Genomic DNA, 15,181 nt, shown 5'->3' with positions numbered 1-15,181 from the left:
AGAGACCTGGAAGAAGCTTCTGGCTCCTGGCTTTGACCTGGTACAGCCGCGAACATTGTGGCCACTTGGGGAGTAAAACAGCAGATGGAAGATCTTTTTCTTTCTCCCTTGCTTTGTAATTCTACCTTTCAAATAAATAAAATAAACCTTAAAAAAAAAATCCTAAAGATTCCACAGATAAAAAACAAAACACCTAGTAGTGCTAATGAATGAATCAGAAAGATTGCACGATATAGGTTCAATATACAGTAATCAGTTGTATGTCTACAAATGAGCAATGCATAATCTAAAAACGAAATTTAAATTTACATACAAAAGCATCAAAAAGAATAGAATATTTAGGAATAAATTTAACAAAATCGGTGGAAGATATATATGCCAAAATATAAAACATTATTGAATGAAATTATGGAAGATATAAATCAATAAAGAAATCTGTTGTTCTTGGCTTGTTGACAATATTCTAAAGATGTCTTTACTCCCCAGATTGATTTGTAGATTCACTGGAATCACTATCAAAATGCCAACTGCCTTTGTTTGGCAAAAATTGATCTTAAAATTCAATTGGAGGCTGGCGCTGCAGCTCACTAAGCTAATCCTCCGCCTGCGGTGCCGGCACCCCAGGTTCTAGTCCTGGTCAGAGCGCCAGATTCTGTCCCGGCTGCTCCTCTTCCAGTCCAGCTCTCTGCTGGAACCCGGTAAGGCAGTGGAGGATGGCCCAAGTGCTTGGGCCCTGCCTGCACCCGCGTGGAGACCAGGAGGAAGCAACTGGCTCCTGGCTTTGCATCAGCGCAGCGCTGGCTGCAGGGTGCCGGCCGTGACGGCCATTTGAGGGGGTAAACTAATGGAAGGAAGACCTTTCTCTATGTCTCTATCTCTCTCACTGTCTAACTGCCTGTCCAAAAAAAAAAAAAAAATCAATTGGAGGGGCTGGCAGTGTTGCATAGTAGGCTAAGCCTCCGCCTGCAGTGTAAGCATCCCATTTGGGCACCGTTTCATGTCCTGGCAGCTCCTCTTTCAATCTAGCTCTCTGGTATGACTTGGGAGAACAGTGGAATATGGCCCAAATGGGACCCTGCACCCATGTGTGAGACCCGGAAGAAGCTCTTGGATCTTGGTTCCGGATCGTCTCAGCTCCAGCCATTGCAACCATTTGTGGAGTGAACCAGCAGATGGAAGACCTTTGTCTCTCCCTCTTTCTATCTGTAACTCTACCTTTAAAACAAATAAATATTTTTTTTAAAAAATTTGTGTGATAATTCAGGGGAGCCAGAATAGTGAAAGCAATCTTAAGGAACAAGGTTGGAAGAGTCACAATTCCCTAACTTGAAAACTTAGTACAAAAAAACAAAACAAAACAAAAAACTTAGTGCTTTCTAGCTGCAGTAATCAAAACAGAGCAATGCTGACAGAAGGTTAGACATGTAGGTCAGTGGAATACAATTGAGAGCCCAGAAGTAAACCCATATTTCCAGTTTATTGATTTTCTACATAAGTACCAAAACAGTTCATTGGGAAAAAGAATAATCTTTTCAACAAATGGTGCTGCAAAAGAATGACATGGGGCCCTTACCTTATTTAGTATATAAAAAAAATTAACTCAAAAGTGATGAAATACCTAAATGAAAGAGCTACAACTATAAAATTCAAAGAATAAAACAGGTATGAATCTTTATGACCAAGGATTAGGCTTCTTAGATATGACATCAAAACACAAGCAACCAAAGGAAAAATTAAATTGAGATTCATCAAAGTTTTTATAAATTTGTGCTTCAAAAGACCTATCAAGAAATTGAAAGTAGTTCTCAGAATGGGAGAAATATTTGCAAGTTGTCTATCTGATAAGGTTCTAGTTTCTAGAACATATAAAGACCCTTACAACTCAACAATTTAAAAACCAACTCAGTTTAAAAAATGGGTCAAGAATCTGAGTAGACCAATCTCCTAATAAGATATACAAATGGTCCATAATCACATTAGTTATTAGGCAAATGCAAATGAAAATCACAATGATATACTGTTAACATCGACTAAATGGTGAAAGTCAGAAAGGCAGTAGCAAGTGTTGGAGGAGATGGATAAATTAGAACCCTTCTACATCACTAATAAGAATACACCATGGTGCAGCTGCTTTGGAAAACAATTAAGCAGTCCCTTACATAGTTAAACAGAGTTACCATATGACCCAGCAGTTCCACTACTAGGTCTGTATCCAATAGAATTAAAATGTATGTCCACATAAAAACTTGTACATGAATGTTTATAGCAGCATTATTCATAATAGTCAAAAGATGCAACCAGCACAAATGTCTGTCAACAGATGGGTGAAGCATGTTATACCCATAGGATATAACATTATTGAGCCGTAAAAAGGAATGATGCGAAGATACATGCTGTAATACCACTGAACCTTATTAAAATTATGCTAAGTGGAAGAAGCCAGACACAAAAGGCAACATATTATATGATTCCATAGAGACAGAAGATATATCAGTGGTTGTCAGGGGGGTGGCATGGGGAGATGGGGAATAACTGCAAATGGGTACAGAGATTTTTTTCTGAGGTGATGAAAATATTCTAAAATTTGCTAATGATGGTGGTACAACTTTGTTGAATACTAAGAACAGCTAAATTTTAAACATTAAAAGAGTGATTTTTATTGCATTTTATGCCAGTTTTTCATTTTTCATTTTTATTTTTTAAAGATTTATTTATTGGAGGGGGAGAGTCTTCTGTCCACAGGATCACTCCCCAAATGGTTGGCAATGGCTGGAGCTGTGCCAGTTGGAAGCCAGGGGCCAGGCGCTTCTGGGTTTCTCACTCAGGTGCAGGGCCCCGAGGACTTGGGCCATCTGTTGCTGCTTTCCCAGGCACATTAGCTCTGGCCATTGTGGCCATCTGGGGAGTGAACCAGCAGGATGGAAGATCTCTCTTTCTGTCTTGCTCCCTCTCTTTGCAACTCTGCCTTTCAAATAAATAAGTAAATTTTTAATAAACATTTATCTTTGGATTTGTCTGTTCCTTGGCTCTCCGTGGTAGCCACCTCATTTTAGAAGAGAATTTAGAGATGGGTTTTCCCACAATGTGTGTAGGGTTGTTCCTGTTAATGGCTATTTTGTTTTCTCCTTCCTTATCCGTGAAGCTACTAGTCATTTGCCACTGTTCGTGTTGTTTCTTGTGTGCTTTCCCACTTTCCTTCCTTTGTCTGAATTTCTTTTAGTTTTTTATTTTGAACCAATTGTTGACCTTAGGAAAAGTTGCATAAATAACATAATTTTCATTTATCTCTTACCCAGATCCCCTAACATTAATGTCTTGCATAGTATAATGACCAAAACCAAGAAATTATGTTGGTTTACTAATAATTAAACTTGGGGCTGATAGTGTGTGGTGCCATCTGGTTAAGCCACCACCTGTGCCACTGGTATCCCATATTGGAGTGCTTGTTTGAATCCTTGCTACTATGCCTATGATCCAGCTCCCTGCTAATGTGCTGGAGAAGGCAGTGGAGAATGTCCCAAATAATCAGGCCCTGGATGGAGTTCTGGACCCCTGGCTTTGGCCTGGATCAGCCTCAGCCATTGTAGACATTTGAGTAATAACTCAGTGGATGGAAGATCCATCTCTCAGTCTCTCCCTCTTCTTGTTCACTCTGTCTTTCAAATAATGAAATAAATCTCACAAAAATAGAAAAAGAAATTTTATCAGTTTCCACTTATTGTTCTTGTTCTGTTGTAGGGTCCCATACTACATTTCTTCTTTAGCCTCCTCTAACAATTCCTTGGTTTTTGCTTGTCTTTTATATTCCTGACTCTGAAATGACTGCTGGTCAGTCATTTTACTGAACAGTTCTCTGTTCTTTTTTGATGATTAGATTAAATTTTGTGTTTTTGTCAATGATGCAGAAATGCTGTTTCCTTAATAAATAACAGAGGCTTCATGATATTGATATATTTTATTACAGACAATGTTGACCTTGATCATTTGGCTAAAGTAGTTTTTGCTGGGTTTCTGCATCCATCAGTAGCTTCTGAGAGTGGGGCAAAAGGAAATATATTTTTTGAAACTTAAAATATTTTGAGAATTGAATATCTTCATGAATAGTTTGGGAATAGAATTCTATATTGCAAATAATTTTTGTATCCGAATTGTGAAGAAGTCATTGCTTTACTTTTTTCTAGCTTTCACTGTTACTTAGAAAAATCAGTGTTGTTCAAGTTTTTGGCCATTTGTATGTACTTGGAGTACTAGCAAATTCTAGTTGTCATGCATTTTCAAATTTCAAAATGATATGAACTGATATGGGTACAATTTTATCCATTGTTGTGTATATTTGGGTGGACTCTTCAAAAGTTAGAACCTTACTTTTAAGAAATTATCTTCCAGGAGTTTGTTAATTTCCTCTTCGTTGTTTTCTCTTCTTTTTGGAACTTCTTATTATTGGACTACTGGACCAGGAGCCAGGAACCTCTTCCAGGTCTCCCATGTGGGTGCAAAGTTCCAAGGATTTGGGCCATCTTCTACTGCTTTCCCAGGCCATAGAAAAGAGCTGGATCAGAAGTAAAGCAAAAAGGACTCGAGCCTGTGCCCATATGGGATGCCGACATCACAAGTGGTAGCAGCCTTACCCACTAAGCCACAATGCCAGCCCCGTAATTTTTGTTTTTAAGATTTTTTTTTTTAAGATTTTTTTCTCCCCTTGTGGTTGCTGTTTTTTTTTTTTTTTTTTTTTTTAATGGAACCTTATCTGTTAGTTTTTATCGCTTTCATAAATTTCTTTAAAATTTCTAATGAACTCAGGGGGCGGCGCTGTGGCACAGTGGGTTAACGCCCTGTCCTGGAGCGCCAGCTGCTCCACTTCCTGTCCAGCTCTCTGCTATGGCCTGGGATAGCAGTAGAAAATGACCCAAGTCCTTAGGTTTCTGCACCCACGTGGGAGACCTGGAAGAAGCTCCCGGCTTCGGATTGGCACAGCTCCGGCCGTTGCAGCCATCTGGGGAGTGAACCATCGGATGGAAGACCTCTCTCTGCCTCTCCTCTCTCTGTGTAACTCTGACTTTCAAATAAATAAATAAATCTTTTTAAAAAAATTGCTAATGAACTCAGGGCTTGTTATGCCCTTTCCATTCTTTTAGATGGATTTAGATGGAAAGTTTATTAATTCTTTTTATACTTTTGGATTTTTTTAAAGATTTATTTATTTGAAAGAGTTACAGAGGCAGAGGCAGAGGCAGAGAGTCTTCCATCTGCTGGTTCACTGCCTAAATGATTGCAACAGCTGGAGTTGTGCTGATCCGAAGCCAGGATCCAGGAGCTGCTTCTGGGTCTCCCACATGGGTGCAGGGACCCAAGGATCTGGACCATCATCTGCTGCTTTCCTGGGCCATAGCGGAGAGCTGTATTGGAAGTGGAGCAGCCGGCACTCGAACTGGCACCCACATGGGGTGCTGACACTGTAGGCGGTGGCCTTACCTGCTACACCACAGTGCTGGCCCCTGGATTTTTCAATCATTATACTAATTCAAAGAATTAGGAACGTTGACTTATAGAAAAATTGAGTATTAGAACTTAAAAACACTGTTGAGTTTATCTAGTCTAACACTTGAATTTTGCAATGAAGAAGTCATGATCTGGAGAAATTGTGAGGCCTAAGATATTGCAGCTAGGTAGCTTTTCCTTATGCTGCTCCCACTTTGCCTTTGTCTAAGTCCTGCTAATTCTTTAGTTCTTAAATGCCTCATCCTCAGGTCGACCTTCCATAAGCCCCAAAGGCCATGTTACTTGCCTCTGAGTGTCTGTACTCACTCAAGTTCCTGTTTCTTTTTACTTAGTCTGTGTTACTTTCATACTTTAAATTACTTGCTCTTAGTCTTTCCCATTAGATATTATGCTTGTGAAAACAGGGCCTGTATAAATGTAACTTTGCACAGATCCTTACCCAGCCCAATGCTATAGATGCAACACTAAATATTTGTTGTGTGATGTTTAGCTATTTAATAGCAAATCCAAAATACATATTCTGGTCTTCTTAAAAACATCTAGAGGGCCGGCATTGTGGCATAGAGGGTTAAGCCACTGCCCGTGTTGCTGGCATGTCATATGAGCACTGATTCAGGACCCAGCTGCTAGACTTCTGATTCAGCTCCCTGCTAATGCACCTGAGAAAGCAGCAGAAGATGGTCCAAGTACTTGGCCCTTGCCACCCACGTGGGAAACCTGGATGGAGTTCCAAGCCTCCTGGCTTCAGCTTTGCTAAGTCCCCAACATTGATAGCATTTGAGGAGTGAACCAGTGGATGGAAGACTGATTCTCTCACTGCTTAATCTCACTGTAACTCTTTCTTTCAAATAAATTTTATAAGAATGTTAAAAAAGACATCTAAACCATTTTCTTTATATTTTCACAATGCCAATAGTGGGTTCACTTTTCATGTTTTTGTTAAAAAGACAAGAGCTAGTCAAATCAATTCTTTTTTCTATTTTTAAATTAGGTGGTAATTGAAACTCTTTCAGTGGGAGCTACCATGCTATTACCTCCATTACGAGAACGGATGGAATTACTTCATTCTCTTTTACCCCAAGGACCTGATAGATGGGAAAGCTTGTCTAAAGGACAGGTAAGGCTTTGCACGGTATCGAGTAAGCCAGTAGTATCTCAAAAAATTGGACTGAGAGAAAAATAAAGCTAATCAATTACATGTATTCATGGAATAGTACTTAACTTGCTAGATAAATATTAATATGCTGAAATAATATTATATGCTGAAAGAATTCCCAGATCTAGTGTCCACTGGTGAAGAAATTTATTTAATTATTAGGAGTTAATTATTAGAATAATAACTTGTTTTCCAGTGTTACAGTGTTGAACCAGAGACTGTGGTTTATTTGTAGTGTGCTGAGTTGAAATCAAGGGCACGTTCTCCTACTGTTGGTTTCTTGTCCAGAACATTGTCTGAAATTGTTGATATGAAAAATAAAAGATAACTGTTGGGAAAAGTATTTGATAATAAGAGTGTATTTTTTCACTTTTATCTTATGTATATTAAATATGTACATTTTGCTAGATCAAGTAGAGGAAACTATTGTACAGCTGTAGACTTGAGGGGGGAAAGTGGCACTTATTGGCAATGTATCCACAGATATATTCCAGTGAATATTTTGCATTATTTAGATTCCAAGTGCCATATTTTAAACATAAAGTTAGTAATTGTCATTGTACTGTAATTTATCTTTTGGTATTTCCTGTTCCTGTCTACTTAGTACTAAAATTATTATGCAATATGCCATTTTTAGCTTAGTTTTAGGTATTATAATAAAGGATGAAATAAAAACCTATAGCTTGCATTTTCCTGAATGGTATTAATTTGTAGTTTTCTTATAATTACATACTTAAAGATTATTGTTTATCAGACTATTAAATGAATTAATTAGCAGCATTTATACAGTTTATTCATAAGATCTGCTTCCACCTTCGAGTGCATTTAAAGCTAGTTATTTACATGTTTATATTTTACTGTCCTTTAGCGAATGCAACTGGATATAATTCTAACAAGTTTGCAAGATCATACCCATGTAGCCTCCCTACTTGGCTACAGCTCACCCTCTGATGCTGCTGACCTCTCTTCTGTGTGTACTGGTTATGGCAACCTGTCAGATCAACCTTATGGCACTCAGAGCTGCCATCCAGACACCCATCTGGCTGAAATTTTGATGAAGACTCTCTTAAGAAATTTAGGATTTTACACAGTAAGTTTTTTCATTATACTAAAAAAAAGAATCAAGAGGTAGTCATTTCTTCAGGTCAAAGTATTTTGATATTTAAACACTTATAAAAAAAACTGCAGCCTCCCCTTCCTCCAAGGGGGAAAGCAGATTGGAACTCCTGAAATATATTGTGGGCACCAAATGTGTGTAATTCAGAAATCCAAAGAGATTTATATTAGAATTTTACCAAATTTTTCTGATGTTAATGTAGAAGAAAAAAACAGGTAAAAATAGTCAACAGCATTTTTAAAAAAATATTTATTTATTTGAAAGTCAGAGTTACACAGAGATAGAAGGAGAGGCGGAGAGAGAGAGATAGAGAGAGGGAGGGAGGGAGCGGGGGAGGTCTCCCATCCACTGGTTCACTCCCCAATTCCGCAGTGGTCAGAGCTGTACCAATCTGAAGCCAGGAGCCAGGAGCTTCTTCCAGGTGGGTGCAGGGGCCCAAAGATTTGGGCCATCTTCCTCTGCTTTCCCAGGCCACAGCAGAGAGCTGGATTGAAGTGGAGCAGCCGGGACTTGAATTGGCGTCTAAATGGGATTCTGGCACTGCAGGCAGCGGCTTTACCCTCTGTGCCACAGAGCCGACCCCTCAACAGCATTTTTAAAGAGAATAATGAGCAAGAGATTAATCTTACCAGATACAATCTTAACAATTAAACAACATGATTGGTACCAACTAAGAATACGCTGGTTATTTGAAGACAAGACGAAGAATCCTATAGATTTCCGAGTTTTGGGATACCAGTAATTCTTACCCTGTGGTATTTCTGAAATCCATCCCTTTTTCCTTTTCTGTTGCTTTGAGTTCTAACCTAGGCTATCCTGATGCAGTTCTACTAGTAGTATTCTAAGTTATTGTCACTATCGCTGGTTTCCTCTCAGCATCTCACTGCTGTAGTACTCTCTTCATGTTAAAGTAAAACTCCCTCATACCCTTTGTCTTTGGCTCACACATCGTTTTCATCTGAACTTCCTGTTTTCTCAAAATTGCACATCACACACTTTTGCTTGTTTTCATCTTTGCTTGTTTTTCTTTTCTGTGAATCTATGGCTTCTTTAAAACTTGGCTATTCTAGAAACACTTGGCCAGATAATCTAACCATGTGGTTATTGCTGCACACTCCTGCACTACTCAGCACTTTTAGGATCAGAGTGTATTGTATGACTCAATTGTTTGTGTATTATTTCAGGCTATCTTCTATACTTCTGCAAGGCTGGGGTTATATTTTTTATTTATTATTATTATTATTATTGAAAGAGTTACACAGAGAGAAAAGAAGAGGCAGAGAGAGAGAGAGGTCTTTCATCTGCTGGTTCACTCCCCAATTGGCCACAGTGGCCGGAGCTGCGCAGATCTGAAGCCAAGAGTCAGAAGTTTCTTCTGGGTCTCCCACGTGGGTGCAGGGGCCCAAGGACTTGGGCCATCTGCTGCTGCTTTCCCAGGCCCTAGCAGAGCTGGATCGGAAGTGGAACAGCCAAGCCTTGAACTGGTGCCCATATGGGATGCTGGCACTGCAGGCAGTGGCTTTACCTGCTATGCCACAGTGCTGGCCCTGGATTTATATATTTTATTTTCTGTACAAATCTTAGTGCTCTGTTCTTTTCACATTAAATGACTGATAAGTCAGAGCTAAAATTGTTCCTTTAGAATTCTTTTATTTCAGACTTAAACATGTAAATTTGGTCTGATATTTGGTAGCTGCAACCAGTAATGGCTACAAATGGAATGGAAATAATGTTATGGTATATCCATTTGTTTATGACAGAAGTTTTTTCTCAAATTTGTAAGGAACATTTTTGCTGTATAAAAAGCAGTGGCTTTCTTATGTCACTTGGGCTATAGTAGACACTTGCATTTGATGGAAATGGAGATAAAATACTACTTTTTTTTTTTTTTTTTTTTGACAGGCAGAGTGGACAGTGAGAGAGAGAGACAGAGAGAGAAAGGTCTTCCTTTGCCGTTGGTTCACCCTCCAATGGCCGCCGCTGCAGCCGGCGCACCGCGCTGATCCGATGGCAGGAGCCAGGATCTAGGTGCTTTTCCTGGTCTCCCATGGGGTGCAGGGCCCAAGCACCTGGGCCATCCTCCACTGCACTCCCTGGCCATAGCAGAGAGCTGGCCTGGAAGAGGGGCAACCGGGACAGAATCCAGCGCCCCAACCGGGACTAGAACCCGGTGTGCCGGCGCCGCAAGGTGGAGGATTAGCCTATTGAGCCACGGCGCCGGCCCAAAATACTACTTTTGAATTAAATTATAAATTATTCTTTCTGATATGATTTAAAGTAAGCTTATTATGTTCTAAGATTTAATGTTGCTGTTGGGCAGCTTATGGATAGGGCTTTAAAATGTACTCCGTCTCTATCATGTATATTGTAAATAGACTAAATTTTATGCATAAAGATATTCATCACATTTTATTTATAAGAAATAAAATTGGAAATAACTAAGCTATGTGAAAATAGAGAGGGGCCAGTGCTGTAGCATAGTAGATTAAGCCTCTACTGGCAGCGTTGGCATCTCATAAGGGCACGGATTCGAGACCCGGCTGCTCCACTTCTAATCCAGCTCTCTGCTATGGCCTGGGAAAGCAGTAGAAGATGACCCAAGTCCCTGTACCCATGTGGGAGACTCGGAAGAAGCTTCTGGCTCCTGGCCCAGCTCCAACCATTGATGCCATTTGAGGAGAGAACCAGCAGATGGAAGGCCTCTGTCTGTCCCTCTCTCTGTAACTCTGCCTTTCACATAAATAAATAAATCTTTTAAAAAAATTAGAGCAATGGCTAAGTTATGATTTTATATGTGCAATACCTAAAGAGTTAAATTTTTATACACATTTTTATGCAAATGTGAGAAACATTTATAAATTTGTTGGAAAAAACAATAAAGATAAAATATACAGTATTTATAATAAGAATTAGTAAAAAGTACATCAAAAGATGTTAGTAGTCATTTTCTTTAGGTCGCTAGCTAAATAGTGATATTAACTTGTTACAGTTTTTATGTTTTCTAAATTTTTTTCATTGAACATTTTAAAAATTTATTCACTTATTTATTTGAAAGGGAGAGCAACAGAGACAAGGAAGGAGAGACAGAGAGAGAGTTATACACACAGATAGACAGAGATCTTCCTTTTGCTGACCCACTTCCCAAGTGGCTGCAACAGCTGGAGCTGAGCCAAGGCCAAAGCCAGGAACCTGAAACACTTTCCAGGTCTCCCATGTGGTGGTCAGTGGGGGTCCAAGTACTTGGTCCATTCTTCACTGCCTTTCCAGGTGTGTTAGCGGGAAGCTGAATCAGAAGCAGAGGAGTGGGACTGGAACTGGCACTATGATTTGGGATGCCTGTGTTGCAAGTGGTGGCTTGTTCCTTAGTATCACAATGCCAGCTCCTGAGCATTTCATTTTAAAATATGTTTTCTGCTTGAAATAATTTAAAACAGAAAGGTTACAAGATCATTCAAAGAACTCTTCTGTACCCTTTAACCAAGTTTGCTTTATCTTTTTTTTGTTATTACTATGTTTATTTTATTTGAGAGACAGAGAGATAGCAACGGAGAGACAGATGGAGAGATTTTCCATCAGCTGATTCATTCCCCAGATACCTAAAATAGCCAATGCTAGGTGAAGCTAAAGCGGAGACCCAGGAATTCAATCCTGGCTTCCCTTGTGGGTGGCAGGAGACCAGGCACTCTCCAGATGCACATTGGCAGGATGCTGGATCGAAGTGGAGTAGCCAGGACCAGGCATTCAGATATAGGATACCAGCAACATTACTGCTGCACCAAATGCCTGCTCCATCAATCTTTTTAAATTTTAAATCATATGAGGCTAAGCTGCAGATGTCATATTGATTATCCCTTTACTTAAGCATCTACTAAGTCTGTATTTCTTAAGAACAAGGACATTTCCTTACACGACAACATAACAGTTATTGAATTTGGGGAATTTAACATGAATATAGAACTGTTATTTAATATATGGTCCGTATTTACATTTTTACAGTCCTTTGTACTAATGTCCTTTGTAGCAAATTCCCTCCTAGTTTAGGATCTGGTTGAAGCACACATTATAATTATGTTGTCATGTCTCATTAGTGCATTTATTTCTTTTATAATGAGAAAACAATTTGACTTTCAAGAATTAATGTTCTTAGAAATCCATTTTTTTTCTTTTTTCTAACTTTTATTTAATGAATTTAAGTTTCCAAAGGCTTCCTCCACCCCGTAACTTCCCTCCCACCCACAACCCTCCCCTTTCCCACTCCCTCACCCCTTCCATTCACATCAAGATTCATTTTCAATTCTCTTTATATACAGAAGATCAGTTTAGCATATATTAAGTGAAGATTTCAACAGTTTGCACCCACATAGAAACACAAAGTGAAAAATACTGTTTGAGTACTCGTTATAGCATTAAATCACAATGTACAGCACACTAAGGACAGAGATCCTACATGAGGAGTAAGTGCACAGTGACTCCTGTTGTTGACTTAACAAATTGACACTCTTGTTTATGGCATCAGTATCACCCTGGGCTCTTGTCATGAGCTGCCAAGGCTATGGAAGCCTTTTGAGTTCACTGACTCTGATCATATTTAGACAAGGTCGTAGTCAGAGTGGAAGTTCTCTCCTCCCTTCAGAGAAAGGTACCTCCTTCTTTGACCCATTCTTTCCACTGGGATCTCACTCAGAGACCTTTCATTTAGGTGTTTTTTTTTTTTTTTTTTTTTTTTTGCCAGAGTGTCTTGGCTTTCCATGCCTGAAATACTCTCATGGGCTCTTCAGCCGGATACGCATGCCTTAAGGGCCGATTCTGAGGCCAGAGTGCTGTTTAGGACATCTGCCATTCTATGAGTCTGCTGTGTATCCCGCTTCCCATGTTGGATCGTTCTCTCCCTTTTTTTTTTTTTTAACTTTTATTTAATGAATATAAATTTCCAAAGTACTGCTTAAGAAATCCATTATTGATGTGAGTGTTTGGCCTAGTAGTTAAGACATCCACATCTCATATCAGAGAGCTTGGGTTCCATTCCTGGCTCCTGCTCACAATACCATCTTCCTGCTATGCAGATTCTGAGAGGCAGCAGTAATGGCTTAAGTGATTGAATATCTGCCACCCACGTGGGAGACCTGGACTGAGTTCTCGACTCCTGGCTTTGGTCTGCCTCAGTTCCCGCTGTTGTGGGTATTTGGGGGGTGAACCAGCAGATGGGATCTTTCTATTTGCTTCTTTCTGTGTGTGTATCTCTGAAGGAAGATAATTAACTACTTAAAAGAAAACACTACTAGGTTATTTTTTTAAAAAAGGAATCCATATGAAAACAAAAAAATCTGTTTGAAAGAAAGCATATGAAAAACAAAATATTTACATAGAAGATCTGAAAGGCAAAAGCATCAAGGTGTTGAAATATATTATCTTTGGGTAGTTGTGTTATTATCCTTGTTTTCTGTATTTTCAGTGTTTGTATAGTGAAACATGTATGGTTGAATATTATTTTCATTCTCAAACATTTCACATGTGATTTTCATTTATGTGTCATTTTAGGATCAAGCATTTGGAGAACTAGAAAAGAATAGTGATAAATTCCTACTTGGAACATCGTCCTCAGAGAACAGTCAGCCTGCTCATCTGCATGAACTGCTGTGCTCTCTGCAGAAACAACTGTTGGCGTTTTGCCATATTAATAACATTAGTGAAGTATGTGATTCTTTGCCTTTTGTAGTGATCTCTCAGACCCTGAAGCTCAGTCAGTTGAGTATGCCATGATATTTTTGTACTGAATCAAAGTAGTAATTGGGAACATTTTCTCCCCAGAACTCGAGCAGTGTGGCATTGCTTCATAAGCATCTGCAGCTCTTGTTGCCTCATGCCACAGATATTTATTCACGTTCTGCAAATTTGCTCAAAGAAAGTCCTTGGAATGGCAGTGTTGGAGAAAAATTAAGAGGTATGTTTGGTATTGGGTTTCATACTTAATCAGTCTTCAAAATGGTGAATCTTTGTCCTGTCCCAAGCCTCCAGAGGGCCTGAAGCCTCTGAGTATAATGAGAATGATTTGAGATCCCTTTTATCTTGGTTTGCAGGTAATAGTAGCAGTGATTTATCTTAAAAGACTCTTTTTTTTTAAATGTACAATTTAATACTTTATCCCTTTTAGTATTTTTTTGTTCTACTTAATACTATTGGTTGAGCTATGTAATTAACACACAATTATTCTTAGGTGTTTAAGGTTAACTGAAAAGTGATCTCTGTTAAATATAAGAGTGGGAATAAGAGAGGGAGGGGATGTACAATTTGGGACATGCTCAAGCTGACTTGTCCCAAGTGGTGGAGTTAGAAATGTGCCGGGGGATTCCAATACAATCCCATCAAGGTTGCATGTACCAGTGCCTTCTCACTAGTCCAAGTGATCAATTTCGGTTCACAATTGATCATACTGATAGGTCTAAGAGTCAAAGGGATCACATAAACAAGACTAGTGTCTGCTAATACTAACTGATAGAATAAAAAAGGGAGAGAACGATCCAACATGGGAAGCGGGATACACAGCAGACTCATAGAATGGCAGATGTCCTAAACAGCACTCTGGCCTCAGAATCGGCCCTTAAGGCATGCGTATCCGGCTGAAGAGCCCATGAGAGTATTTCAGGCATGGAAAGCCAAGACACTCTGGCAAAAAAAAAAAAAAAAAAAAAAAAAAACACCTAAATGAAAGGTCTCTGAGTGAGATCCCAGTGGAAAGAACAGGCCATCAAAGAAGGAGGTACCTTTCTCTGAAGGGAGGAGAGAACTTCCACTTTGACTATGGCCTTGTCGAAATAAGATCAAAGTCGGCGAGCTCAGGGGGCTTCCCATGGCCTTGACAGCTCATGACTAGAGCCTGGAGAGATTGCTAACACCTTAAACAAGAGTGTCACTTTGTTAAGTTAACAATAGGAGTCACTGTGTACTTATTCCTTATGTAGGATCTCTGTCCTTAATGTGTAGTTCACTGTGAATTAATGATATGACTAGTGCTCAAACAGTATTTTGCACTTTGTGTTCTGTGTGTGGGCAAACTGATGAAATCTTTACTTAATATATGCTAAATTGATCTTCTGTATATAAAGAGAATTGAAAATGAATCTTGATGTGAATGGAATGGGAGAGGGAGCCGGAGATGGGAGGATTGCGGGTGAGAGGGAAGTTATGGGGGGAAAAAAGCCATTGTAATCCATAAACTGTACTTTGGAAATTTAAGTTAAAAAAAGATAATGCATAGAGAGAAAAAAATATTTATTTGAAAGTGTTAAAGAGAGGCACAGAGGCAGAGAGAGAGAGAGAGAGAGGTCTCCCATCCACTGGTTCACACCCCAAATGGCCTCAACAGCTGGAGCTGTGCTGATCCAAAGCCAGGAGCCTGGAGCTTCTTCTGG

At 39.4% G+C, this 15,181-nt stretch overlaps 1 protein-coding gene across 19 annotated transcripts in view; it reads left to right on the top strand.

The window, feature by feature from the left end:
• HERC1 (HECT and RLD domain containing E3 ubiquitin protein ligase family member 1) overlaps window positions 1-15,181 on the top strand; it is a 224,822-nt gene that overhangs the window by 79,215 nt on the left and 130,426 nt on the right. For all 19 annotated transcript variants that reach the window (XM_070054352.1, XM_070054347.1, XM_070054350.1 and 16 more), the window contains exons 13-16: window positions 6,491-6,616; window positions 7,524-7,745; window positions 13,311-13,463; window positions 13,581-13,713. In XM_070054352.1, coding sequence (XP_069910453.1) covers window positions 6,491-6,616; window positions 7,524-7,745; window positions 13,311-13,463; window positions 13,581-13,713 — 634 coding nt within the window. The remainder of the gene's footprint in view (window positions 1-6,490; window positions 6,617-7,523; window positions 7,746-13,310; window positions 13,464-13,580; window positions 13,714-15,181) is intronic.

This window comes from Oryctolagus cuniculus, chromosome 12 (genome assembly GCF_964237555.1).
Source record: "Oryctolagus cuniculus chromosome 12, mOryCun1.1, whole genome shotgun sequence".
In the NCBI taxonomy this organism is placed as follows: Eukaryota; Metazoa; Chordata; class Mammalia; order Lagomorpha; family Leporidae; genus Oryctolagus; species Oryctolagus cuniculus.
Note: the sequence above shows the minus strand (reverse complement) of the source record. Positions and strands in the feature narration are given on the sequence as shown.